Genomic DNA, 26,693 nt, shown 5'->3' on the forward strand with positions numbered 1-26,693 from the left:
AAGTGGGATATCGAATCCAAACTCTTCCTCTTCTTCTAAGGAACCCCAGATTCCACCATCCCTTAACATAGTGATCTTAGCAGTTGATTCCTTAGCCTTGAAAAGTACAAATGCCAACTTCTATGACTCCTAGTTCTGCATGGGCATTGCACAAGCACATTTGCACAGAACTGAGATCTTGTTCACTGTATTGGCACAGATTTTAACACTCAGATGGGAGAGCCAAGGGTTAGGCAAGAGCGTAAGGAGAAGGAGAGGGAGCAATTTCCTTCTTGTCTTCCAAGACTCCAACTGACATGTCAATATAAAATAATTTGACAGCCCAGCTGCCAAATTTAAGCGTTCAGAGAACGGGGTTGGTATGAGAGGATATTTTAAAGTTAAACAACAGAAAAGTTGAACATTATGAGCCGTACTTCAAATTCCAAGGTTAAATAAGTTTATTGAGAGTTAGCGGTTACGACGGTATATCAGATACCTTGTAATCCAAAGCTACACCTACACATTTGCCTCTAAATTCTCACATGTGTCAGTTTCCATGTCTCTACACATTCCATCACCGGTTCTTCTATTTCTAATAATAATAATATTAATAATAATATAATTATAATAATACAAAAGGCAATGTCAACCACCAAGTTGTGCTTCATACTCCACCAGAAAAGAAGAATCCAGTTGGCAAAAAGAAAACAATTAAAAAAGAGAAAAACTTTGTTCAAGTCATCATCGTTGAAACAGAATCATCATTAACACTACTAGAAACAAAAAAGGAAAGAAAATGCGAGTTAAAGGAATTGTTATTTTTTTTTAATCATCTTGGTTAAAAATCCACATATCATAATGAAGATGACTCAAAGTTAAAATTGTCTCATTACCCGGGCCACACATCCAAGCATATTGGCTAGTTACATGATTACACTGTAACAAAAGCAATACAGGTTTTATGGTCTACCATTTCCAGGAATCCCACCTATAAATATACCTGCCAACCTAATGTTTCTTGCATGCATTAAGGATTTGCTTTCCACCCTTCAGAGTTGACTGTCTCCCATTCCCCCACCACAGTTCTTACAATACAATTTTTTTGGGAGGGGAGCCGATTAACATTATCATTATTTTATGCTCTTGGGGGAAATACAAAGGTCAGCATGATGGACCTCCATTTAACATAAGAATTGCCATGTGTCTTTTGGAAAGGGAAACTGCGGACTGTTTAATGACTTTAATAGAGTCTTGGGCTGCATGCACATTGAAACTGCTTCATTATTCTTTTCTCCCCCATGCCAGATGAATACAAGTCGGCAGGTACGCATACAAAAAGAAACAAGGAAGGAAATAGAAAACCCCTCGAAGGTTGAAGCCTAGTGAATTAGAAGGAATCCATCGCTTTAAATTCACTTAGAGCCTGTACCGGAGAAATGTGTTTCTTCTGAGAACCTCTCCTCACTCTCGTCTGATATTCCTCCGGCTTTTCTCTCTTGACTAGAGGTTTCTTTTCCGGCGCCTTCATCTTCCAAGACACGACAGGCGAGTTGACGGCGGCCGTGCCGTAGACCTTCTGATATTTGGTCGAAGCCACATAGGAAGCTTTCACAGTAAGGACCACGGCGTTCATCAGGTTTTTAGCTGCTTGGATGAGGGAGGTGGCACTGTCAAGCTAGGGAAAAGGAAAGGAAGCAATAGGAGGGTTATTGCCAGCCTGGGTTGGAGGAACGTAATGCTCACGGAGCAGAGCTGGTTGTCTTGTTGAAGAGGGTATTGTGCATAAGCAACCTCTGTACAAAAGACATACAGACTGATATATGCCATTCTGCCATACACATGGAGCTGCCTTCGCACAGTGTGAATAATGGATGTTTCCCAACGTTTTTATGCACCATTGCCAATGGATTGATGATTTCATTATACATTAGTGATTTTCAATGCAGAGCAAGAGAGTGGAAGTTCTCCCAGGTTAATTGGATCAGTAAAGAAGAGTTTTGCATGTGCCCACCAAAAACCTGATCTTGCTTGCTCTAAAGCAAAAAGGAAACCACGCGCTGATGCAATGCCCAGACTGTTATTAACCTGGAATATTAAGATGCTATTACTGACTCACAACATTTATGGCTAAAATGTGTAATATTAGAACAGTCAGACACAATTCTGGCAAATGCACGTAACAACATTTCTCAGAAGATGGCCCACTAGTGAGATGTGTCTGTCTCCCTCATTATGGACTTTCAGGAGGAATTTAAAAACATTCCTGTCTACTCAGTCTTTTGATAGTTGAAAGGTATTGTTCCCAGCAACCCTGAAATCACTGGCTGAAAGGATGTGGTTGTGATTTGTCCCATGATTTGTAGTCATTGTTCCAAGAGGTTTTAATTTTGACCTGCTACTTTCCCCAGCAAAACCCACTGCTCAGTTGGTTTGACCCCCATAAGGGACAGCTGAATATTCTCAGGCTCCCTTCCAACACTGTGATTTTATTATTCTACTGCTGAATTGGAACAAATGTCAATCTACAGAAAACCTAATTGACATTTGTTTGGATTCAGCAGTAAGCAGCATAGGCGTCAACTCCTGGGTGACGAGGTTCTTCCCCCCCAAAAAAAAAATGTTTGAAGGGGCTGCACCCCCAAGTTGATGGGGATTTTATTTTACTAAATTTATTAGTCACTCTTTTTGGGGGTGGGGGGGCAATTCAAAGAAATTCACAAAATGACTTATTGACATCCCCCTGCACATATTTGCATTAAAACCAGAAAATATCCCACCCAGTTGAGATTATGAGGATTACATTTATATATCACTGAATTGCCAAGTTAGCTTCTAAGCAGGTTCCAGGTATAAAACCAGTCATGAAAAAAATATAATCACACATAATTAAGATATGCAGTATGCAATTTATAAAAAAGACAAAAAAACCACCCACATTAAAAATATGCAGTAAAGCACTTGCAGCAGTTAAAACAGCAATTGAAACAGGAGGTTCAAGTCACAACATAACTGTGCACACTTATGCAGGATGCAAACTTAGCAAATATGCACATGGAAGGTCTTGAGGTACCTCTGACCAAACTAGAGGTGGCAATACCAGTTAGCTCTGCTTCCCCATATTTTTAGATTCTTGACTTTGCCACATGATCGTCAGTTCTGTTCACAGACCAAATAATTTGCTGCTCCCTCCTGCACATCATGAGGGTGAGCAGAACTGCCAAAAGCCCCATGCACTGAATACAGTATCATTTTACTCTAAACGGTCATGGCCTCTTCCCCCAAAGACTCTTAGGCATTGTAGTTACGTTAAGGCTGCTGAGAGCAGTGGGGAGGCCCCTATTTCCCCCACAAAGCTACAATTCCTAGAGTTCCCTGGGAAGACCAATTGTTTAACCACTCTGAAAACCTGTAGCTGTGTGAGGGGAACAGGGATCTCCAAACAAGTCTCAGCATTCTTAACAAACAGGGAAGCAAGAGGCATTCTCAGAGTTGAAGGACACATCTCAGGCAGCAGTGCTGCAGTGGGGGGGGGGTACAACAGGGGTGCTTGCCAGGGGTGCAAAATTTCAACACCCGGTGCTGCCTCAGTACAACTGCACATTTTTGTTGCTGGGCACTACTGAAAACGGCTTCTCCAAGAAGTGACCTCACCAGACACTGGAACAACTCTTCTTTTCTTATCTCTGCAGCTGCGATCTCCTGGGTGACACAGATGCCATTAGGCAGTTGAATGCGCATGCACACTCTGTTCATTTCCCTCCCTCCCATCCTATCCCCTCCACATCGCCCCAGGCACTGGCAACACACGATATGGCACTGCCAGGCAGTCAAAAAACTTGGGTTGGCTCAAGGCATGGCTCAATGCCTGGGCAGAGTCCTGAGGGCCATTTACATAGGTCTGGAGGGTTTCATTTGGCCCCTGGACTTTGGGTTCCCACATTCCTGCTGTAAAGTCCTGCTGAAAAGGTATAATAAAAGTCCATATAGTTCCAGAGTTCCTCACAGCTATATAGATATATTGAGGGGGGCAGAGAAAGAGAGGAAAAACTAACCTACCTACAGTACCAACAATTATGAGGACTTTAAATTAATTGGTTAAAATGATTCATCGTCATGCATCCCTCAGATTGGTAATTAATTTTTAATCTCCAGATTCAAGAACATTTCCCCCCCTTCCCACACAAACAGACGCTTATTTTCCATCTTTCCCTTTCGGAAAGAAAAACAAGTTTTAAGATGGATAGTAACATTATAATGGCAACAACATGCCAACTCAACAGAGAGCCGTGATATATCGCCCAGTATAATGGTCTTGTACCATTCCGCGGCGTGATTTATGACGCAACTTGCGTGTTTGTTGGCAAATAGCCGATCATACGCTATTAAATTAGGATATTTTAAATTACACTGAGATCTGCCATCAAACATTGCAGGCTGTTGAATGGCTCGTTCGCAACAAGCGCTGGGTGTCAGAGCAGAGAGAGAGAGCAGACGGGCAGCGAGACTTGTACCTTTAAACATTCTTCTGAGGCCTGGTACATTTGCTGAAGGCAACTGGCTTGACTTGACAGCCAAGCAAGGAGTGGTCCCAAAATGATGGTATATTAATTGAAAAAGAAAAAGAAAGAAACAGACATGATAGGAGGCCTTGAATGGGGCTTCAAGCTGGGCATGTGTCAAACTGGGAGCCCTCGCCCCATCCCTGAGTCTACCTAGCCCTCCTGGTAAAGAAAATTTGCCTTGTGGAGGGGATAACAGGGGTCAAAGAGGGCTGATGCAGAAGAAACCCTGTAAGGGTGGGCCATGAAAAGCCTAGACTGAACAAAGGCAATATGCATATGTTAAGGATATTCCATGAAAACCTCTCGCCTTGAAATGGGAATCTGTATGAAGATAAGAAAGGGTAAAGGACCCCTGGATGGTTACATCCAGTCAAACTTGACTATGGGATGTGGCGCTCAACTCACTTCAGGCTGAGGGAGCTGGCATTTGTCTGCAGATAGCTTTCTGGGTCATGTGGCCAGCATGACTAACAGCCCATGTAGTATGGTAATTGATGTGTTTGGGCAATGTGAGATAAGGACCCACATGGAATGCACAGGCTGTGATCCCGCTTCACACAGCCTTGCTGGGTCAGGCTAATGGCATATTTGATCTCGTGTCCTGTTTCCCACAATGCCCAATCAGATGCTTCTATGAAGACTACAAGCAGGCCGTTTCCTGATGTTGTTCCCCTATGGCTAATATTCAGGTGCATGGTGCCTCTGATGATGATGAGAATAATAATAATTATTTTTTATACCCCACCCATCTGGCTGTGTTGCCCCAGCCACTCTGGACAGCTTCCAACAAACTGAAACATCAAACACAGTGAAACATTAAACTTTTAAGACTTCCGTGAAGCCTTCAGATGTCTTCTAAAAGTCATATAGTTGTTTATTTCCTTGACATCTGATGGGAGGGCATTCCACAAGGCAGGAGCCACTGCCAAGAAGGCCCTGTGCCTGGTTCCCTATAAACTCACTTCTCGCAGTGAGGGAACCACCAGAAGGCCCTCGGAGCTGGACCTCAGGGTCCGGGCTGAATGATGGGGGTGGAGATGCTCCTTCAGGTATACAGGGCTGAGACCATTTAGGGCTTTAAAGGTCAGCACCAACATTTGAATTGTGCTTGGAAACATAATGGGAGCCAGTGCAGATCCTTTAGGGGTCCCGACAGGCACTCCCAGTCACCAGTCTGGCTGCCTCATTCTGGAATAGTTGTAGTTTTCGAGTCACCTTCAAAGGTAGCCCCACATAGAGTGTATTGGAGTAGTCAAAGCGGGAGATAACCAGGGCATGCAGCACTGGCAAGACAGCGCATGAGCAGCTAGGGTCTCAGCTGGTGTACCAAATGGAAAGAGAAGCTGCTGAATTGCAACTCATTACCAAACTTAAAACCATGGAGAGACCTGGTCTGAACAAAGACATTGGATTCTTATCTCATTATACATGACAAAGCCATTTTTCACCTTCTCACCCCTTGCTTTTTCCTGTAAGACCTATTGCAGTCGTTAAGAGTCGTCAACAGGCTCATCACAGCTATCTGCCAACCACCCATTTCCACCACCCTTCTGAGTAATACCCCTCCCCACCTTCTCACTATATAGAAGGATCTGGCAACTTCTGTTTCAGTGTATCTGAAGAAGTGTGCATGCACACGAAAGCTCATACCAAGAACTAACTTAGTTGGTCTTTAAGGTGCTACTGGAAGGAAAAAAAAATTTTTGTTTTGACTACGGCAGACCAACACGGCTACCTATCTGCAAATGGAGATGGGCAGCCATCATTACTATTCCCCGGACTTACATTTTCTATCCTGCCTTTCCTTCATTATGGAACCAAAGGCAAAGTACATGTGGTTTCTAGGCAATAACCTTACATCCAGCTGCCAAACAGACCCAGAACTGCTTAGCTCCAGTAAGGGGTGGCCCCACAACTGGGAGCTAATAGCCACTTCACTTATCCCCTGCATGAAATGTTGGAGAGCTGCTACCAGTCAGTGTGAACAGTACTGAGCTAGACTTGGGGAAACACTTCCAATATGAAAAAAATGGTTTCTAAAAGGTTTGGTTACAGATAGGTAGCCGTGTTGGTCTGCCATAGTCAAAACAAAAAAAAAAAATTCTTTCCAGTAGCACCTTAAAGACCAACTAAGTTAGTTCTTGGTATGAGCTTTCGTGTGCATGCACACTTCTTCAGATACTTAGTTGGTCTTTAAGGTGCTACTGGAAAGAAAAAAATTTTTTTGTTTTGACTATGGCAGACCAACACGGCTACCTATCTGTAACTGGAACTATGGAAGGCACCACATTGATCCCCATGAAATGGAAGTCCATCAACCTCACCAAGAAACTTGCACAGGGTATCTGAAGAAGTGTGCATGCACACGAAAGCTCATACTAAGAACTAACTTAGTTGGTCTTTAAGGTGCTACTGGAAAGAAAAATTTTTTTTGTTTTAAAAGGTTTGGATGAGACTCGCAAAATTTCAGCAGGTTTTGTGCAACATTGCAATGCTCGTGTGGGGCCAACACGCCTGAAACTTCTGAATTAGCCCCAGTAGCACACCCCTTTTTGTTGTGCATGTGTATTGCTCTTCAGACCTTTTAAGGGATTTGATTTTATGCACTGCACTGACTACTGGGAGTGCGAACGTGACTGGAGCTTGCAGCAGAGGAAGAGGCCCTGCATTTACATGAGCGAGCATCGCAACTCCTGGGCAAGTGCGGGTGTGGGAAGCTGCAGACGGCAACAAGGAATAAAGAGTTTTGTTACATTGTTATGACAGCTATAATAGCAAAGAATCAATGGCTTGCATTTGAAAAGGAGATTATGTTATATGCAAACAGCTACCAACAGACCCAGGAAGGAACAGAGAGTCTCTCAAGTGGGAGATCTTAGGTTGTATTCAACACGGTGTGAAGGTGAACGTTTATCAGCACAAAGGTTTCTCCTTGCACAATGGAATGAACACCATATCTCCTCCATCCACACACCCTAAATCTATTTTGGGTTCCCCTCTGCAGCCCTCAGAAGCAGATTTGTGGATGGCACACAGGTTACCCAGGGGTAAGAGAGAGGGGAAAGGCTCTGGAGCTAGTACTAAACCTCGTGTTCGTGGGGAATTATAGCTGAACACCACTCCTACTCTCTCCTGATAATTCCAAAAAGTATTTTGGGGTCCTGTCTCTTTTAGATGCGGAAGCTATGGTGTGCTCCGTAGTGCCCTGCATGGCAGCCATTTTGTGATGGGCGCCCACGGAACTTTCTTGAAATTCCAAACATCCCCACTATCCCAGAAATGTTCTTATACCAGAGCAAGGGAAATCTGGAAGGAGTCATGAGGTGGAATCTAAGGCATGGCCACGCAGTCCGTTATACGCAATTCCTGAAGTGGACTATAGACACTGTCCGTAGGCCACATAAGAGTTCCCTGCGACAATCAAACCTGCAGCCATGTCTAGGATTGAGAATCGCAGCTTACAGCACATGAGATGCAGCTTTTTGAACACCCTAAAGTGGCCTTATATAAGACAGGTGGGTATTTATTCTTCCCATGCTGCAGTTCAGGTGCTCAGGCAGAGTTAACAATGGCTTACCTAAGGCCCCCTCCAGAATTCATTGTCAGAGGTGAAATTCAAACTGGGGGATTTATTTGCATCCATCCCTCTTTCTGACTGATCCACCCATGCTGTAGAATGAATTGATCCTGAAATAGTTGACTGAACTATGCCACCACCTGGCAGGGAGTGTCTCATTTAAGTGCTCTACATTTAACCCCCACCCCCCAAAACCCCCTGCAAGTATGAAAACTAGCCCATCAGGGTGATATTCAGCCTGTTCCTTACTGCGATTTTTTAAAATTCTTCCAAGTAGAAAAAATAAAAACACAAAAATGTGCTACAGGCTTTTCTGGCACTTAAGGGTTCTACCAGTTAATTCTCATCTCATCTCAATGTATGTTTAAACCAAGTCTGAGTCATTAACAGTGTACTAGAAGAGAAACTTATATTGGTAAAATCAAATTACTAGAGCGTTTTGCAAGGAAGCATAATAAAATCACTCCTCTTGGTATGTAGCCATGACTCAAAGGCATGTTTTAAGTTTAGAAAGGGCGGGGAGGAAGAATCTATTTTCTCCATTCCTTCATTTTTTCCACCTCATCCCATTTAAAGTAATTTACTTATCTGGACGTGATGCATTTTTAATTCATTACGGCAGATAGCTGGGTAGTACTGCTGGCCAATCCACTGATTAGTTGCACTCATTTGCATTTTTTCAATTATTAGTAAGAAAACCACTGGGACCCCCAAACAAAATTACTTGTATATTTAACAAATTCTGAATTTTAATGTGGCCTACAAATGCTATCTTTCTCCAGATAACATCCAACAGACATTGCAAAAGCTGTAGACAGCTGTGCACCAGAAATACTTGTGACTCTGAAAGCATAGATTGATGTCTTAAAACGGCTTGGCTGTCAGCTTCACTGTGCAAGGGAACTAAATAAATGACAAATATCAAAGACAATCCCAAAATATACAGGGTGTTCCTGAGCAAGCACATATCGTACGCACATTTGCATTCAAAAAGATACATTTCTTCAACAGAATGATTTAATTGCTTTAGCCAACGTAATTTTTAAACAATAAAATTAAAAAATGAAATTGCATCTCATTTTGCATGCATGAAACTCTCTTTTTAATATAAGTAGATATTTAATTTATGATAACTGGGGAGGGGGGAAGCGAGGCACAAATGCAATCATAAAAGATAATTAAATATGCCTTAAAATTCCAGTTCAGTCCCGTGAATGATCTAACTGAAGAAAGAGTCCTTGAAGAAGTAATAGATATTGTTCCACCTAAGTTTGCAATATATAATAATTGCTCCTAACAGCTAATTCTAATTATATTAATTTTAAATCAGACTGGTTGATACATAAATCTGCTCACTTAAAACAAGGCGGTGTGAACTACCCTAAATAATGGCATTAAAATATCCTTACTTTCCAAACTAGGCTGAAATGAAAGAATGCAGCCTTAGAGCTTGGGGAATATAGATTGGGGGTAGCTGCCATTGTGGTAGGGGAAGAACTTGAACTTGAATCAGATGCGACCTCTCCTTTGGGAACTTGCATTTTAAAAATCCCATTCCACCTCATCCTGGAAGATGGGAGCAGGTACCAGTAAAGTGAAATGAATGTGTCCATCTGCCTTTCCCAAGCTGGTGCTTTCCAGATATTTTTTATTAAAACTCCAATCGGTGCCAGTTGTAGTGCAAGATTTCTGGAGTGTATCAGATTGGGAGAGGCTAGTGGATATCATACAAAGAAATATACAGTGTACAAATAGGGCCTGCAACAAAGGGTTGCATGCCTCTTTCAGGGATATTCACTGCAGCATATGGCACCCACTTGAGTTTTAGAAGAGAATATTGCACTGTTTTATCTAATAATCTAGCCACCACTGGCTTGTAGCCTCTGCATCTAAATTAACTGCCTCACTTAAAGCTGAGCCCTTTTGTTGGCTGTTCTCTTACAACTTGTTGAGATAATATTTGTTATTTTCTCTCTCTCATCTTCATTTATCTTGTAAATAGTTCCTGCATGAATAAAACCTTTAAACTCCAGAAACTGTAAGTGACTATTCCAATCTAATTCACCCAAGCTGCAAGGTCTGCTAACACCCAGGGGTCCCTCACTGGTTACAGTTGACCCCACTAGCAGCTTCTGGGGGAGGGTGCATTGGGTGTGCAGGCTTCTTCTGGGTGATTTGCACAGCAGCAACAGGCACTAGCTTCCTTGTTTTCCTTCTGCTGCAGAGCAGTCTCCACCCTGCGAGGGTTGCAGCCTGGCAGCCCCCTCTCCTCTCACAGCAGATGTGTAAAAGCAGAGCAGGGGGAGAACTGCCTGCAGCTGAGCATATCAACCCCTTTCCTCCTCTCTCACTCTGAAACACAGGAATAAGGAGAGCCTGCCCCCTGCCTGCTTACACTCCTTTTGCCTTTTCCTCTGGAGTCACACAAGCACATTGGAGGCAATGCTTAGCTGCCATTCTAGCCTTATTTCCTGCATTATATAGGGAATGTTTGTGGATCCCTCTCAACAACAGATCTACAAGAAAGATTTTTGCATATCTTCTGGGACTTCTTGCATACAGAATGCCCAACAGCCAGCACAAGGGATTTTGACAGCTGCCCCAAGACACACACACCCATGAAACCTGGAGCCTGCCCTGCTTGGTGAAATAGACATCATCATCATAAATAATAATAATAATAATAATAATAATAATAATAATAATAATAATTTATTTATACCCTGCCACTCTGTGTGGCTCCCAACAAGGCTACAGAATCCAGCACAAAGCAGACAGATCTGGTCCCATAACCCCGAAATCCCAAATATTCTACCAGAAAGCTCTCAACCCAAGCAGCTTGTGTTTTTGCCCGATCTATCACGGCAACCTTGCAATAATTTGCTCCACCTGGCAGGAGGATTTCACCTGAACTGTGGCTCATTTGAACAGGAGAAACCCACAAGGCAATTATGCAGCATTTCTGAGGTTGTTCAAAAGCTAGGTCTACACAGGCAGCTCTCCTGTCTTAAAAAATAATAAGTAAATCCCTGTAGCTGGAAAACCACCAGAGCTTTCTCCCCGATTGCTAATATTCTTTCTGAAGGGAGTTTGTCAGTGGGGACTGTATCTGAAAAGGTGCAGTCCATTCTACTACCTTAATGTTTTATCATCTAATTCAGGTGCATGTGTAGACTGACCTTGAGTCCAGTTAGTGCAGCGTGAAACTGGAGTGGCCCCTCAACACAACCCATTTGCTTCAATAGTTTGGAATTCTCACAGAGCGCTCTCTCTCACACACACACAGACACACTTTCACACTATGCTAAATTTCAGATTCAGATCTTTATACATACTGGTTAAAATTTTTGACAATGGAAAGGACATAAATGTAAAAAGGAAGAAGTATATAATGCTACGATATAAAAAAGTATTAAGGTAACCATGAGATGGGAGAGAGGGAGGTCAACAGGATATTTGAACAAACAATGTGAAAAATATGAATGTATTTTAATAGTACAAAATGGAAACTTAATAAATATATTAGATGATAGATAGATTCAGAATATATGCCACCAGATCGCTTCTGATGCCACCAGACTCAGAACAAGCTGGTTTGTAGCATCTGAACAGGGAGAAGACATACTGTACTGTGGCAATCCCATCAGTCACGAGGACTGGGCGATATCACAATATATCACAAGCCAACCATCACAATATACCGATATACAGTATCATGATGTTGAGGTCCTGGGCTGTGGAGGGAGGGGGTAGGAAGGGAGAATGATCTCCTTGCTGAGCTATCTGCCCTGGCGCACTCAGCTATCACTCTGTCACGTCCTTCCCAGCGAGGGAGGGAGTGGGCAGGAGCAGCAATAGCCCCTTGAACCAGTTCCCAGTGAACGTTCTGGCATGTCCTTCCCAGCGATTGCCCTTCCCAGTGGCTGGACATGAATACTCTGTTTTAAAGCTCCCTCTGGTGATATATTGCCATTCTGAAACCGCTATCGCAATCTGAACTTCACATCGCTTCCAGACGATTTATTGATATACCGCCCACCCCTATCAGTCACATGGATCTCCATGAAGCTCAACTAGTTTTCATCAGCTGTCTGTGACACAGGTTGATGAGTCTTCCTGTGTCCTTCCTGGGTGCTGCATTCTGCGGTTTTGTTGCGCCAAAGGGCATAGAGATGGAATGTGCCACCATTCTGGGTTAAAAATAAAAAATGGATACATGTGCATTAGTAGTAATCCATTTGTAGTAATCAGACTCCAGGTGTAACTGGCAAGCTCATAATGTCACTAATACATAACTGGCCTATATCCCAGGTCGGCTTTTATTCCCTGAATATGCTGCAGTAAGAGCAAACACCCTAACACTTTGAGAGGAAATGTGCAATGTGAGCAAAGATGCAGCAATGCGGCCCAACTATTCCTATGGCAAGTATTCCTGCTATGACTGGCTGCCTCCCAGCCTGGTAGAAACACTTAAATCCTGCCTTTTCCTCCCTGCATCTGTCACAAACTCTGCAAGGCGAAAGGATCCTGACAATTGCTGGTCCCTTTGCTTTGTATTCAGTGGGAAGGATTCCAGAAGATGGCCAGTTGTCAAAAATAAAATAGTTCCTGCTTTTGAAAGCCAGCAAGAAAGCTGCAAGTGTGGAAGAAGGAAGGCAATATTATTTTAGACAGTGTTAACGACATGAGAGACATAACTTTAAAATTCCTTTCCCTAGCTTGTGACTCGTTTTCTTTTTTTTATAAATATTTATTGGGATTTTACAAAAAAATAGAGATTTACAGAATGAAAAAAACCACAGAAAAAGATAAAAAATGAAAAAAGAGAACAAAAAAATACAAAAATTCATAGAAAAACAAACAAGAAAAAAAGATACAAAATACAAAAAGCAAATAGTTAGGAAAAAAAATTAAAAAACAAATCCATTTTTTTGATATCTTTAAATTCATATGCTTCTTTCCTTGACCTCCTCACACCTCCCCCCTTTGTACTCCCATTTACATAATCAGTTCAGCAAATTCTTACCCTTTTTTCATTTATCTTAACTCTATATCATAGCATATTATAACTCAATATTTTCGTCCATTTATCAGTACATTTTTTACATATTCTTGTTAACTTTTGTTGCTAATTACCACTTATTGCCAATCCAAACATAATTTTAACATTCATTAATTTTACAATATTTCTGAAGATAGTCTTTAAATTTCTTCCAGTCCTCCTCCACCGCCTCTTCTCCCAGGTCTCGGATTCTGCCAGTCATTTCCGCCAATTCCATATAGTCCATCATCTTCATCTGCCACTCTTCCAGGGTGGGTAGCTCTTGTGTCTTCCAGTACTTTGCGATAAGTATTCTTGCTGCTGTTGTTGCGTACATAAAGAAAGTTCTATCCTTCTTTGGTACCAATTGGCCGACTATGCCCAAGAGAAAGGCCTCTGGCTTCTTCAGGAAGGTATATTTAAATACCTTTTTTCATTTCATTATATATCATCTCCCAGAAAGCTTGTGACTCGTTTTCAGGGATCGAGGAAGTGAGCGACATTTTCTCTTTGTCAAAACCGCAAAAACTGTTCCCTTGTATTTCCATCTCATCTGATACAGAAATTCCACAAAAGGTAAAGGACCCCTGGACGGTTAAGTCCAGTCAAAGGCGACTATGGGGTTGCGACGCTCATCTTGCTTTTCAGGCCAAGGAAGCCAGCGTTTGTCCACAGACAGCTTTCTGGGTCATGTGGCCAGCATGACTAAATTGCTTCTGGCGCAATGGGACACTGTGACAAGTGCCAGAGCGCATGGAAGCACCTTTTACCTTCCCACCACAGCGGTACCTATTTATCTACTTGCACTGGCGTGCTTTCGAACTGCTAGGTTGGCAGGAGCTGGGACAAAACAACAGGAGCTCAACCCATTGTGCAGATTCGAACCGCCGACCTTCTGATCAGCAAGCCAAGAGGCTCCGTGGTTTAGACCACAGCACTACCCACTCCCCAAAATCTGCCACAAAAAATATTCCACAAAACCTGTGCCCAAAGCAAGGAGATACACATTTATCAGAGTGTATGCTTTACCATGGGGGGGGGGGCTGCAGAAGTTGCATTTTAGAAGAGATGAAGGAATATGAAACCCAAGGCTTTTACAATTCCTGCTCCAGGTGCAAGCCTGATGACGTCTACAGACTAACAAAAGGAGAATGTAATGTGCACTTTTTAAATGTTGTTTTAGAGTGATTGATGACTGGCCAAAGCCTATGATGGAAATGTCAAGAGCAATGGGTTCAAGCCTCAGCAGAGGAAATTTGGAGCTGGTACAAGGAAATGCTTTTAAAGGGAATGTTTACAAGATGAGTTCCCTGAAAGTTTCATTATTGCATGTTATCATCCTGACAAGAGACCACGCTGCACAATGGCCAGATCTTCCAAAGATCGAACATCTAGAGACTCCTTCTTTCCAAGTAGAAGTAAGAGGAAAGGAAATGCTTAATCCATGTCTAATCATAGCCGTTGTGCATAATGCAATCTACTCAAGCTGAAGCATTGAAATGAAGGGTCCTGGAAAGGAGGAAGCATAAGGGATTCTGTGGTTACTTTCACTTTGTATGGAGATGTATGGATTTACTCACAGAATCATAGAATTGCAGAGTTGGGTGGGATCTCCAAACCCCTGCAATGCAGGTATCTCAACTGAATCATTTGAGAAAGGTAGGCATCCAACCTTTGCTTAAAAACCTCCAAGGAAGGCGAGTCCACCATCTCCCAAGGGAGTCTGTTCCACTGTCACAAACAGTTCTTACTGTCAGAATCTCCTTTCTTGTAACATGAAGTCGTTGGTTCAAGTCTTACCTTCCAGAGCAGGGAAAACAAGCTTGCTCCATCTTCCATGTGATATCCATTGAGATATTTGAAGATGGCTCTCATATCTTCTCTCAATCTCTGCTTTTCCAGGCTAAACATACCCAACTCCCTCAACTACTCCTCGTAGGGCTTGGCTTCCAGACCCTTGATTGTTTGGATTGCCCGCTTCTGCACACACTTCAGCTTGTCAATGCCCTTCTTATATTATGATGCTTAAAACTGGACACAACAATGGGCACAGGACAACACCAATGGTGTCCCACTTATCACTTTTTTCCAGGATGATGAAGAACCATCCGTGAGCACTTTTTTAAGCTTCTCTTGCAAGTCTGGGCTCATTCTGAGCTTTAGCCCCCTCACATTCACCCCACAACTGTTGGCTACTTGTATATACTTTTTTATATTTCTCCTTTCTTTCATTTCTTATATTTCTTAAATCTCAAATTATCTGTAAGCTTCTTATGCAACCACAGCAGTTTCATTTGATGCCTCCCACCTTTCTTTCTCGTTGGAATTGTCTGCATCTGTGCCTGCAATATTTCATCTTTAAGAAGCTCCCATCCATCTTAGACTCCTCTTTTAGTATTTTCGACCATGGGACCTGATCCAGCAGTTCCTTCAGCTTTTTGATGTTGGCCTTCTTAAAGCCCAAAGGGCATGTTTGACTACACTCAGTCTTCCCTTGCCTTTGTATCATGAAACCCAAGATCATTTCCTCCCAAGGTTCTCAGTACTTCCACTTTTTCCATTACTTCCTCCAATCGACATTCTTTTGTTATGAAAAGGGGCAGAAACACACAACAATGTATTCTAATGTAAGGCAACAGCTGCACTTCCCACTTTGATGTATCAAAATATGTTGCAATGTAACTTTTGCTTCTGAAAACCAAGATGCTTGGAGTAGAGATTAAGTAGTTCAAAGCACCTCTTTGGAACAAACTGTTCAGCTCAATGTGTTTATAGTGCTTGTACTATACATTAAACGAGATCAACAAAATAAGTAGACTGGGGATGAATTTCAACTACTGACTTGCTACCAAACATATTGAAGTCTAAGTGTGCATCCCACCTACTCCCCCACAAAAAAACAGGTTGTTATCATTTGATCCGCTCAATGCCAGCTGGTTCTATCATCGGGTTCCATAAGCTGTGGTACCCAAAATCTTTGCTCAGAATGGTCCCCAATGGTATAAATATAGTCCAACAGAGTAAGCATTTGGTGGATTATTGTCAGGTCTATGTGCACTCAGCACCTGCATTCCAAGGTCCTCCTGTTGGTGTTGAAAGACTTACATAACTTAGGCAGCCTATATGAAAGACTACTTTCATTCCTGCTGACCTTGGGTGTTAAAATCTGCAGAAAGTACTCTCTTGGCAGCTTCAGACATGTGAGGAATGGCAGCCCAGGAGAGGACTTTCCTTGTAGTAGCCCCTAAGTTGTGGAATTCCCTAACCATAGAGTATCTGGCACCTTCATTGTATAGTCCCTGCCATATGCTTTACCCTGGCCTTTGACTGTTAAAATATTTTATTTTGTGGGTCCGCAGCTCTTTTGTTGATTTTCTGTTCTGTTCCATTCTGGATGCTTTTACTTCATTTGTATGTGTAAAGGTTTTATCTGCTTTTATAATTTTATACTGTACTGTTGTAAACCTCCCTGGGTCTTTATGGTGAAGGGCAGACAATAAACCTCATAAACAAACAAACAAAGAGTACAATTGCTTAAACACATACCCCAGGCTAGCTCACCCTTCGAAAGCTTCAGAATCCCGGAATCCTAAATGTTCCTGAGAATACATCAGGTAGAAGCAAAACTGGAGAGAAGGGGCAATTACAGACTTTCTCCAGGTGAGTGGCTAAACAGTGGCCAGTTCCTGTCATTGTTGATCAATGACCATACTGGCTGGGACTAATGGGAGCTGCTGTGCAGCAGCATCTGGAGAGTTAAGGTTAGCCACACCTGGTCTAAACCATCTTAAATAGGAGAAAGTGTAAGTAGCCCTACTTTGTGTCTTATGAACCCCTGGGCACCCAGAGGTTCTTCCTTTCTGCTAACCAAACACTTGTGAAGCTGCCACTTCCATAATCTATAATAACAATAATTTTATTATTTATACCCTGCCCATCTGGCTAGGTTTTAAAATTTGCCTTTCAGAAGGTCCAATTGAATGATCATCCCCTCCCAATACAATCCACTTTCTAGAAAACCTAATGATCAAATTAATGGCTATGGGTAATATCTGGTATCCATGGTCACTAATAGCCATCGGAAGCTCTCTGGAAGCAGCGTCATCAATGACAGTTTTCTTGGCTTTTTGTACTGAGACAGTTCATTAGAGAAGTGCCTGACCATTAGAGAGGGCAGAGAAGTTAGATTCAGTTCAAATTTAAAGGCTGATCTATTTCATTTGCACTTTCAGAAACCACATGCAACAACATGCAAACTGAAACACACCCATCCTTTGAAATTTGCACTTCTCTGAATTTTGCAATGCAGCTTTCTTGCCAAGCAATGTGTACAAAAATGCACAAACATGGATAAAGTGTGTTAATGAAAATAACATACATCACAGTGTGTATTATATTAAGATTACACTATATTAATATATTATGCTGGGAGAAATGGATTTGCAAAAATGTATATGTTAGGGAAGACTGTGCACCAAAATATGTGTGTTAGGAGAAATTTGGAATAAAACGTTGAATTTAGTGGAGAACTGAACTTGGAACTGAAAAGAGGTAACTGAGAGAAACCAAAATTGAAAGATTTGAGCATTCCTACTAACCATTGATACTGAATAAAAAGTAGAATAAAAGAGTGATAACCTAGTTAGGACTGGTGCCTGCAGGAGGTTCTGAGGATGGTACTCAAAGGATAGCAGTCCCATGTGACTCTTTTTATTGCTTCTTCTAATTTTCTTAATTTTTCATCAGTCACGATAGTAGAAAGCCCATGATGATAGACTGACCTCCTTCTGCTTCGATACGAAGAATAGGCACAGGTGCTGTTTAGCACCTCCCCAGATAACCTAAGACTGGACCCCAAGCAGAGCTGGCAACAAAGAATTAAATAACCAAGAGAGGGGGGGGACTTTACAGACCCTGCAGGCAGACATTCTCACATGACACATCTGCTGGCCTTTCCACGCATGAGCTTTGACATCTTGACAGCTTTAATAGGTACCCAAGAGGCAGAGCAAGAGTATAGAAGGGGGGGAGGGAAGAGGAGGAGAGAGAGAAATCTCTTCTCCCTTCTCTTTATTCAAATGCTGAGGGTTAAAAAGAAGAGTCATGTGGCAGCTAGAGGACCCGTAAAGAAGAAGAAAAACCACATGTTGTTCAAAAACAAGATTTTGAAATAAGATTTTTGCCTGCAGCAAAAAGCTGAAAAGGTTAGATAACCAGAACCACAATGGCAGCCTTAACAGAGTGCAGGATGGAGGCTTAGACTCATTGATCCAAACCAGTTATATATCATAATCACAATTACCTTTATAATGTATTGATTCTGGATTTTTATTCTTTTCTTTTAAGGACATCCCATCCCTGATTTTCATTTTCAGCCCCGTTGATCCCCCAAAGTGACCAAATATTAAGCTAACTTCTAGAGATGGAACAGCTGTTTTCTCTCAACATGGGAAGCTGGAAGGCTGATTTTGCAATGAACCACTGCAGTTCATATGCAAACCACATTTCATCCCTCTCACACACCAGGTCTTTCCAGCGGAGTCATATATTTAGGAGTCGGTCATCAGAAGTACAGCGATCCTGTAAAGCGTAGCCAACACACTGGCGCCCAGATGTTGGATTCCCAACTCTCATCAGCCCCAGCCAGTATGGCCAACCATAAGATATGATGGGGACTCTAGTTCAACATCTGGAAGACACCACATTGGCTACGCTGCTAGGAAGATGTGATGGTGTTTCAAGATTGGGCTTCAATAAGACCCATATCTATGTTCAAGATGTGGAGAATTGGGAGGAGGTTTGCAACCTCTTTGCTCCCCCAGCATCTCCTATGACTGTTACCAGGGCTGTGAGAGTCATCAGCAGGAGCCACTCAGTCAGGAAGACTGGCCTTTCTGCAAATAACATCTAACTGCTTCAACAGTCAGCTCTAGACCAGGAGATTTGGCTACAGAATGGCATTTGCTGGAATACTGGAGAACTCTATCCCTTTGCCCCATTGCAGTCTATTGTATCACTGTCTATTTTACTGTTTTTCACATATATTTTAAGCCATCTCCAGAATCCTGCCTAGTGTGTGGGGTGTAAATGCTTCTAAATAAATGAATAGTTATGGAGATTTAGGGATGGGTGGGTGCCTTACCCAATCTCTAGTCTCAGCTGCACCATATATTTAAAGCAGCATAGTGCCACTGTAAGCAGTTATGGTTCCCCCAAAGAATTTTGGGAACTGCAGTCTTTTAAGGGTGCTGAGAGTTGCAAGGAGACCCATGATCCCCTCACAGAGACTCCTGTCTGATATCTGGAGAGCTGCTGCCTGTGGACAATACTGAGCCAGATGGGTCAACAGCTTGACTCAGTATGGGAGCCTCATACCCCTCAGTTGCCTGACATAGCTGCCTTCTGTGGAATGGTATGAGAGGGACATTTCAGCACATGCAAGAATTGTGTGAGGTCAGCACCCCTGTGAAGGGGTCACACAACGTCCTTACATGTGCAGTCTAAATGCAACAGAAATACATTATTTCCTGGAAAGGTAAATACATCTTTGGTTATCTTCATCATAATTGTGGTAATTAATCATACCTATTAATAAAAACACATTTGAACATTGTGATTAACTATAAATTTCAACAGGAGCGTGCCACTACAAATCGAACAAGGTGCTTCTGGATATGTTGGGTTTCAAATGTCACGTCAAAGGTTCTCAATCAGTGCACAGCACACCCACCAAATGCCAGCTTTACGCATCTTGCTGCCAAGCCAAATGAGCTGGCAGAGGTGGCGCAGTCCAATTCATTGACTGCGGTGTTGTCTCACCCCCTTGCCCACCCCAGTCCACTATTATCACCATGGATACTAGGAATCTGCAGATGAACACACACACAAATAGAGAAAGTTTGCAGCTCTTATTGAAGTGTTTTGCTTCCCTCAAAATTCTTCCAATGTTTTGGCTGAGCAAGAATCTTTAGGTGAAACTTGCCTGTGGCCTAAGGATGACAGACCCAATCAGATCCATGACACATTTCAGGTCTTAGCAAAACCTCTCTTAAAAACTGCTCAAGCAGCACCCTCTGCACCTGTGCCAAAATTTTGCTTTAGTAAAATTGGATGGCAACTGTATGTCTAGAGATGGCTTGCAATCAGGTACAGTCAGCTGGTCAGCTGTGGCAGCAAAGGTATGCTCAATGTATCTGTTCCTGTCCCTCACAATTTCTCACCTCTCCATATAGTTTCTGGGGCAAGCTGCTTTCTGGATCTAGCCATAGGGCAACCAAACAGATATAAGCAGTACTTCTGCCATTGACTGTGAATAACAGCAAAAACAAGCGCACAGAATTCTGGTGTTCTCCCACAGAAAGGCAAAGAATTAAACTTGCAGAGAATCTTTGCTTTTCTATAGCCAAGATGAGAGATGGGAGAGGAATTCAATTCAGTTCTGGTTTCAAGGGGAATTTATGAAATTCACACGTCATACAAACCGAAATGCAACTGTTCTTCAAAATTTGCACTTACACAGTTCTATAACCAAACAATGTGTATATTAAGGGAAAGTGCGCATAAGAATGACAGTATTAGTGAACATAACATGGAAAAGTGCATTCAATTAAGGGAAATTGCTTGCAGAAATGTGTACAGTAGTCGAGACTGCATACAAATATGCATTTTTTTTCAGGAGAACTTCGCACTAAAATGTTGAAGAATTTTCATGAGCATTTTTAAAAAATAACTCAAATTGCTGCAGAAATATGGAGAACTGAATTTAAGATGGGAAAAATGAGAAACAGAGAAAACCAAAATTGACAGATCCTGCCACCCCTAGCCAAGTTTTGGATTATTTCCTCTTGCTGTTTTTAGGTTGGGAACACTGGGAAATGAGCAGCCTAAAGCTTCCTTCCTATTCCTGTTGAGCGCAAAAAGTGATGTGACTATACCAATCCCACTTAAAGGGGCAGCGTCTCCCACAATCAAAACCACTTAAGCTCACATGGAAAAGCATAGAGATTAGAAACGAGGTTACTCACCATGGAAGAGTCACCGCCTCCGTTTGCAAGCGTAGCTCCCTCAGCACAGGTGGGTAGGTGGGTAGAAAGTTGACTAGCCCTGCCCCCATCTATGACATCACACTCTACCTCATAAAAGGTAGTGAAAGTGCTTTGAACTCCAGTCTGATTTCCGAGAGATACAGAAAAGAGAGAGTGAGAGAGAGAGCAAGAGAAATATTGTGCCCTATTGCAGAGTAGGGGGGTGAGGGGGAGAAGTGGGGCTGGGGCTGGGGATGTGAGAGGGAGAGGGGGATGTATGCTGAAAGAGCTAGGCTCGACAAAGTAGCCAAGGACTCTTCGGCGACGAGGAACCCTGATTTGTTATCCCTCTCACTTGCTCCCTCAGCACAGGTGAAGCCAAACAACAGTACAGGTTGCAGACAGGGCGAGATCTAGGGCCTTGCCTAAAACCAATTGGGGATGAACCAGCTGCTGAGTTAAAGGCTGGTTCTGTGTGGCTGGCCAAGAGAACATCCCAGAACAGGAGCTGTCAACTGTTCAGGCCACAGGAGATGGTGTCCCTCTGGCACATAATGAAGCAGGATTCCCCAACATCCTGGGTCCCTAAATGTCATTGGACTACAAATCCCATTGACCCCGACCACTGGTTAATCTGGACGTGTGAATGATGGCAGTTGTAGTCCAACAACATCTGGGGGCGCAAGGTTGAAGAATGCTGCACTTTATGCAATCCCTTCATGCCTTGGGTTTGGTCTGTTTAACAAAGAGAAAGTTAAACCACCATAACATTGAAGAGGCAGGCAGGAGCCAGGTTTTCCTACTATTTAGGAATGCGATATGTGAACGGTTTCTAGACCACTTGTGGCATAATGATCTCAAGGTTGCTAACCTTGTACTAAAAAGGTGATGGTGTTGTTTTTAAAAAAGTATTTTATTGGCATGGTTTCTATCCTGAACTTAAATAAGGAATAGACTGGTTTTCCTGAGCCTTATATGTTTGTGTATCAGAGCAGAATACATTCTGTAGGTGAGGGATAAGGGGCATGAAGTGGCCTTCTCTAATACCTGGGAAGGTAAGAAGAGACCTGCAGGATCAGGCCAAAGGAGCCATATCTTCCATTGCAGAACTTTAACTGCAAGTGACAGAAGATTTTTATTCCCTGTGCTATTTACAACCTCCCCTAACATGGTTGCCGGGCGCTTTTCTAAAACTGAGGTGTGAACGCTGATAGTCTGTGCTGAGGGAGTAAGTGAATGGTAGACACTGAATTTACAAAGCACACTTGAAATGTCCAGGAGGTGTCAGCAAAATGATACAAAGGTGATCACTCTTTTCAGTCTAGCAGTTAGGCCCAATGACACCTTACTAAAAGGAAAACGCATCTCCCCCAAGAAATATGCAGTTCCTGACAGACAGAAGGGGGATTTGAAAACATTTTGTTTTTGACAGCCTTCAAGAGAAACTAGAACACATGCGTGAAGCGAGTTTCTCCATCTATGCTATGAGTAGCATCCAAGCGCAGTGTCTAAATAACTGTGACATTACCAGGGTAGGGAGGGGTTTGGGCCGATAGTCGCAAGACTCTGTTTCGCAACTAATGTGGATGAAACAGGAAGCTGTGGTTGGTTAAAATAAATAAATAACAGCTTCCAAAGTCCTCCTCCTGACTGCACAGAAGGAGGCGATGGGGGTGCATGCAGGCTTGAGGTTTGCTTCAGCAAGTACATGTCACAATAAAACACTGTTTATCGTGACAGCAGAACATGGCCAGCACCGAGTTTCATTTCAAAAAATAAAAATAGCCAATTCTGCTAAATTCCTGTAGCCCTGCAGCATCCTATTATGTCAGCTTTTTTAAAATTTATGCTATCCATGGTATTTAATTTGGCAATATCACTTGAATCCTGGTCCCTACAACATTTTTATGCTTTCTTTGACTTGCCCAGCACAGCACCAATGATCAAATCTCCACTAAGGCAGGGGCAGCCAACATGGTGCCTTTCAGATATTGCTGCACTGCAGGTCCCATCATCCCTGAGCACTGGCCATGCTTGACTGGGACAGATGGGAGCTAAGCAAAACGCAGAGGGCACCACACTCGCTGCCCCTGCACTTAAGAGATCAGGCACTGGGTTAGGAAGGAATGGTGTTTAAAACTATAATGGTGTCACTGATTTGCCTGCTGTGCTGGTGAATGCTTTGTTTCAGTTGCAATGCCATGCATTTCATTACGTTTAATTTGTATCATGGGTAGGACAATCCCACTGTAGAGGGGAAAGGACTTCCGTGGCAGCTACTGCCACTTCCAAAGCCCTGCCAGCTCACTGCCCCAGGGTGGGATGTGGGAGTGGCTTTTCCTGGTCTTTTCCTTCACTGTTCTTTCCCTCCTCTCCCCTTCAATGGGAGGGGATTGATGATGTCAGTTGAATGGCAGTTGATGACTCCTTAGGGAACGAGTTGGGGAAATGAGGGGCTAAGGGTTTTCTGGTTTCTTGGTTATCACCACAATGCTCTGCTTCCCGCTACAATGCTGGTTGGACATCTGCGACATAAGAGAAGCTATAGTGGATCTGGCCAGGGGCCCATCTACCCCAGTGCCATGTTCTCGCAGTGCCAATCAGATGACCCTGCAAACAGGGTCTGAGTGCAAGAACGTTCTTCCTATTTGTGGTTATCAGCAACAGGTATTATTCAAAGGCATAACGCCTCCGACAGTGGAGGAGGAACATAACCATTGTGGGAAGCAGGCACTGATAGCCTTTACCTCCAAGAAATGTACTAGGGGGCTTTTGGCAACGTAAATGCATTTCTGCTGGCAATTCTCCCTCTTCTCCAATGGTGCAGCATTTCTGCTGCATCTAACAGCCCCTTAGCTTGACCTTGGCTGGCTTTAGGACTACATTGTGAACTGGTCTGGGATGTATTTCATGAAGGGCAGTATTATTATTATTATTATTATTATTATTATTATTATTATTATTATTAACTTAACTAAATAAACGAGCATTCAGTCTTGGGGCTTGCAATCTGTAGCTATCCAGGGAAGGCCAATAAATGAATGTAGAATCTTCAGAAAATTAGCCAGCCTCCGAGAGTGACTGTTGGATTGATTTTTCTTTTTAATGCATCCTGTTAATACATCCCTATTTATATTTTCCCAGTAGTTTAATTATTTTGTTATCTTCATCCAAACTAAATTTAGTATTCTTATTGCCTAGGGCTGTGTTGTTGTTGTTTTTTTAAAAAAACCTATTTGACTTAGCTTGCATAGTAATAGATCTTAAAATACCAAAACACAGAAATATAATGGGCTGCATAGATCATATATGCATTGCAAAAGTACCTGGACTGGAGCCTTGACCAGGCATTAATCCCTGCAGATTCTGCAGGATTACTGAAACAGTCATATTGAGTCTTGGAAAGCAACTGAGGCTGCAAGGACTCAGTGCCAAACGAAGGATAGGCCATATATTCAGATTTGTGCAATTCATTATTAATCAGTAAAAGGTGTTTACAAACTGTATCTAATATTAAGAGGAGAATGGAGGCACAGGGATGGGAGAGGTTCAACTTTGGCATTTGCATAATTAATCTAAATTGCCTAGTCCTAAAAGGTAGGGAGGGGGAGGAGGAAAGTCACTGTATACTATGGGGTATAGTGATGCCATCTTAAATTAAAAGGGGTCAAATGCTAGTTTTGCTCTTACTGAAACAATTTGGTCTTCCTCCCACTTCAGTGGTGTGATTTCCATTCTTGGAACATCCATGTTCATCATTGTACTTTGCATTGAACATCAAGGCACCTGAGAACCAAGACCTTTGTGGTCTAGTGTCCTAATGCTACGTACTGAAGAGGTCATTAAAACATAGGCCACTGCAGGAGCAGACAATGTGGCAACTTCCAGATATTGTTGGTCTGCAGTTCACATCATCTCAAACTACCGGACAGCCTGGTTCAGGCAATGGGAGCTGGACTCCCACCACCCCTGAAGGACACCAGATTGGCTAGAGCAGGCATAGGCAAACTCTAGCCCTCCAGAAGTTTGGGACTACAATTCCCATCATCCCTAGCTAACAGGACCAGTGGTCAGGGATGATGGGAATTGTAGTCTCAAACATCTGAAGGGCCGGAGTTTGCCTATGCCTGGGCTAGAGGGATATCTAGCAGAAACTATACTAAAAGGCTTTACTTAGTCTTTACTTAGGAAGTTTCCTAGAATTTGGGCAGACAAATTATGCAGCTGCACACTAGTTTTAAAAATTCCCTCTTAGGAGCATTTCCTTAGCTCTAAGTGAGCACTAACTAGTGTCCCAAACTTAGGCTAAAATTAAATGCGGGACGCGTTGGGCATGCACAAAACTTTTATACTAGAGTTGTACTAATTTATTGCTCACCTTGCATTATGAGTTGGTGAGATTCATATTTCTGAGCTGGGAAATAGCAATTTTGGTGGCACCACTAATTTGGCCCACCCCTCCCCTCACCAAAAATAGAATTTTTATCAAGCCCTTGCCTCTGCTTCTACCTCTGCCTTGCTCACTTCTTTGTTTTGATGGCTGGCATTCTATTGATGTTAAAGACAATTTGACTAACTCTGGCAACAGGATCCTTCTTAGATTATAATGAATAAGAGTTTGATACAGTACTGTAAACTGATTGGAGACGATCTGAAGATGCTTCAGTACCGGTTAGTACTGATAAGGCTAGAGTTGACAATCTGCCTTGGGTTCCTCAATACTGGAAACATGATTTGTTGAGACACAAGATAGATTTTAAACATCATAGGAAGGCTAGAGGGTAGGATTTAATGAAGAGAGAGAAAGAGAAAGGGAATGTTTGGCTGCCTGACAAGTCAAATGTGAAACAAAATAACTAGAATATTTGGAAGACATCATAAATTTCGAAAGATAGGGAACAGCGCACAGGGTTATATCAATGAGTAATCAAATTTACAAGCAACAGGAAAGTTTTATCAGATAGTAAGTAGACATAGGATGGAAATAGATACATCCCTCTGTGTGCACGAAATTTTAAATGGAAAACTATTAAGGGAAACGGATGAAGAGATGCACTTCATAGGAAGGCTGTAGCAATCTTAGATCTATGTGTATTTTGGTGCATTGAATCTAAATGAGTAACAGGTAATCAATTTGTTCTGTGCTGATTGCACACGAAATAACTTTTTAGCTAAAGCTGTATAAGAATGGGCAGGTTTTGGAGGGATGGAAGGAGACAGGCAAGTGAATAAGGACTCACGACATGTAAGGCATATAGAATTTATGACAATTCTTTGAAGAACGTAAGAAACAGGTGAAAACTGTTGACTTGAAAAGAGTAACTATTGTATAGTTGTGTTTAAGCAAAGGAAAAAGAAGGTGTGTCCCACTCAAGGAAAGTGAATAAGCATCATAACCTACGGAAGACAAGTGACAAAATTCAGGACACAGATGGTTTCCTTTCCACTGAAAAGGTTTTTTTTCCTTCTTTCTCTTTCCAGAAGATTAGGCTTTGTTGTTCCTCTTT

At 42.4% G+C, this 26,693-nt stretch overlaps 1 protein-coding gene across 4 annotated transcripts in view; it reads right to left on the bottom strand.

Annotated features, from left to right (window-relative positions):
* Positions 1-422: 422 nt before the first annotated feature.
* Positions 423-26,693, bottom strand: part of CTNNA2 (catenin alpha 2) — a 398,693-nt gene continuing 372,422 nt past the window's right edge. For 2 of the 4 annotated variants that reach the window (XM_083571202.1, XM_083571205.1), the window contains 2 exons: positions 21,187-21,330; positions 423-1,657 (listed from right to left, as the gene is read on the bottom strand). In XM_083571202.1, the coding sequence (XP_083427328.1) occupies positions 1,370-1,657; positions 21,187-21,330 (432 nt within the window). In that variant the 3' untranslated portion in view covers positions 423-1,369. Of the gene's footprint in view, positions 1,658-10,826; positions 12,312-21,186; positions 21,331-26,693 lie in introns of those variants that run through there. The other 2 variants (XM_083571204.1, XM_083571203.1) reach the window with 2 other exon arrangements.

The sequence above is a fragment of the Podarcis filfolensis genome (genome assembly GCF_964270895.1).
Source record: "Podarcis filfolensis genome assembly, chromosome: 9".
Lineage (NCBI taxonomy): Eukaryota > Metazoa > Chordata > Lepidosauria > Squamata > Lacertidae > Podarcis > Podarcis filfolensis.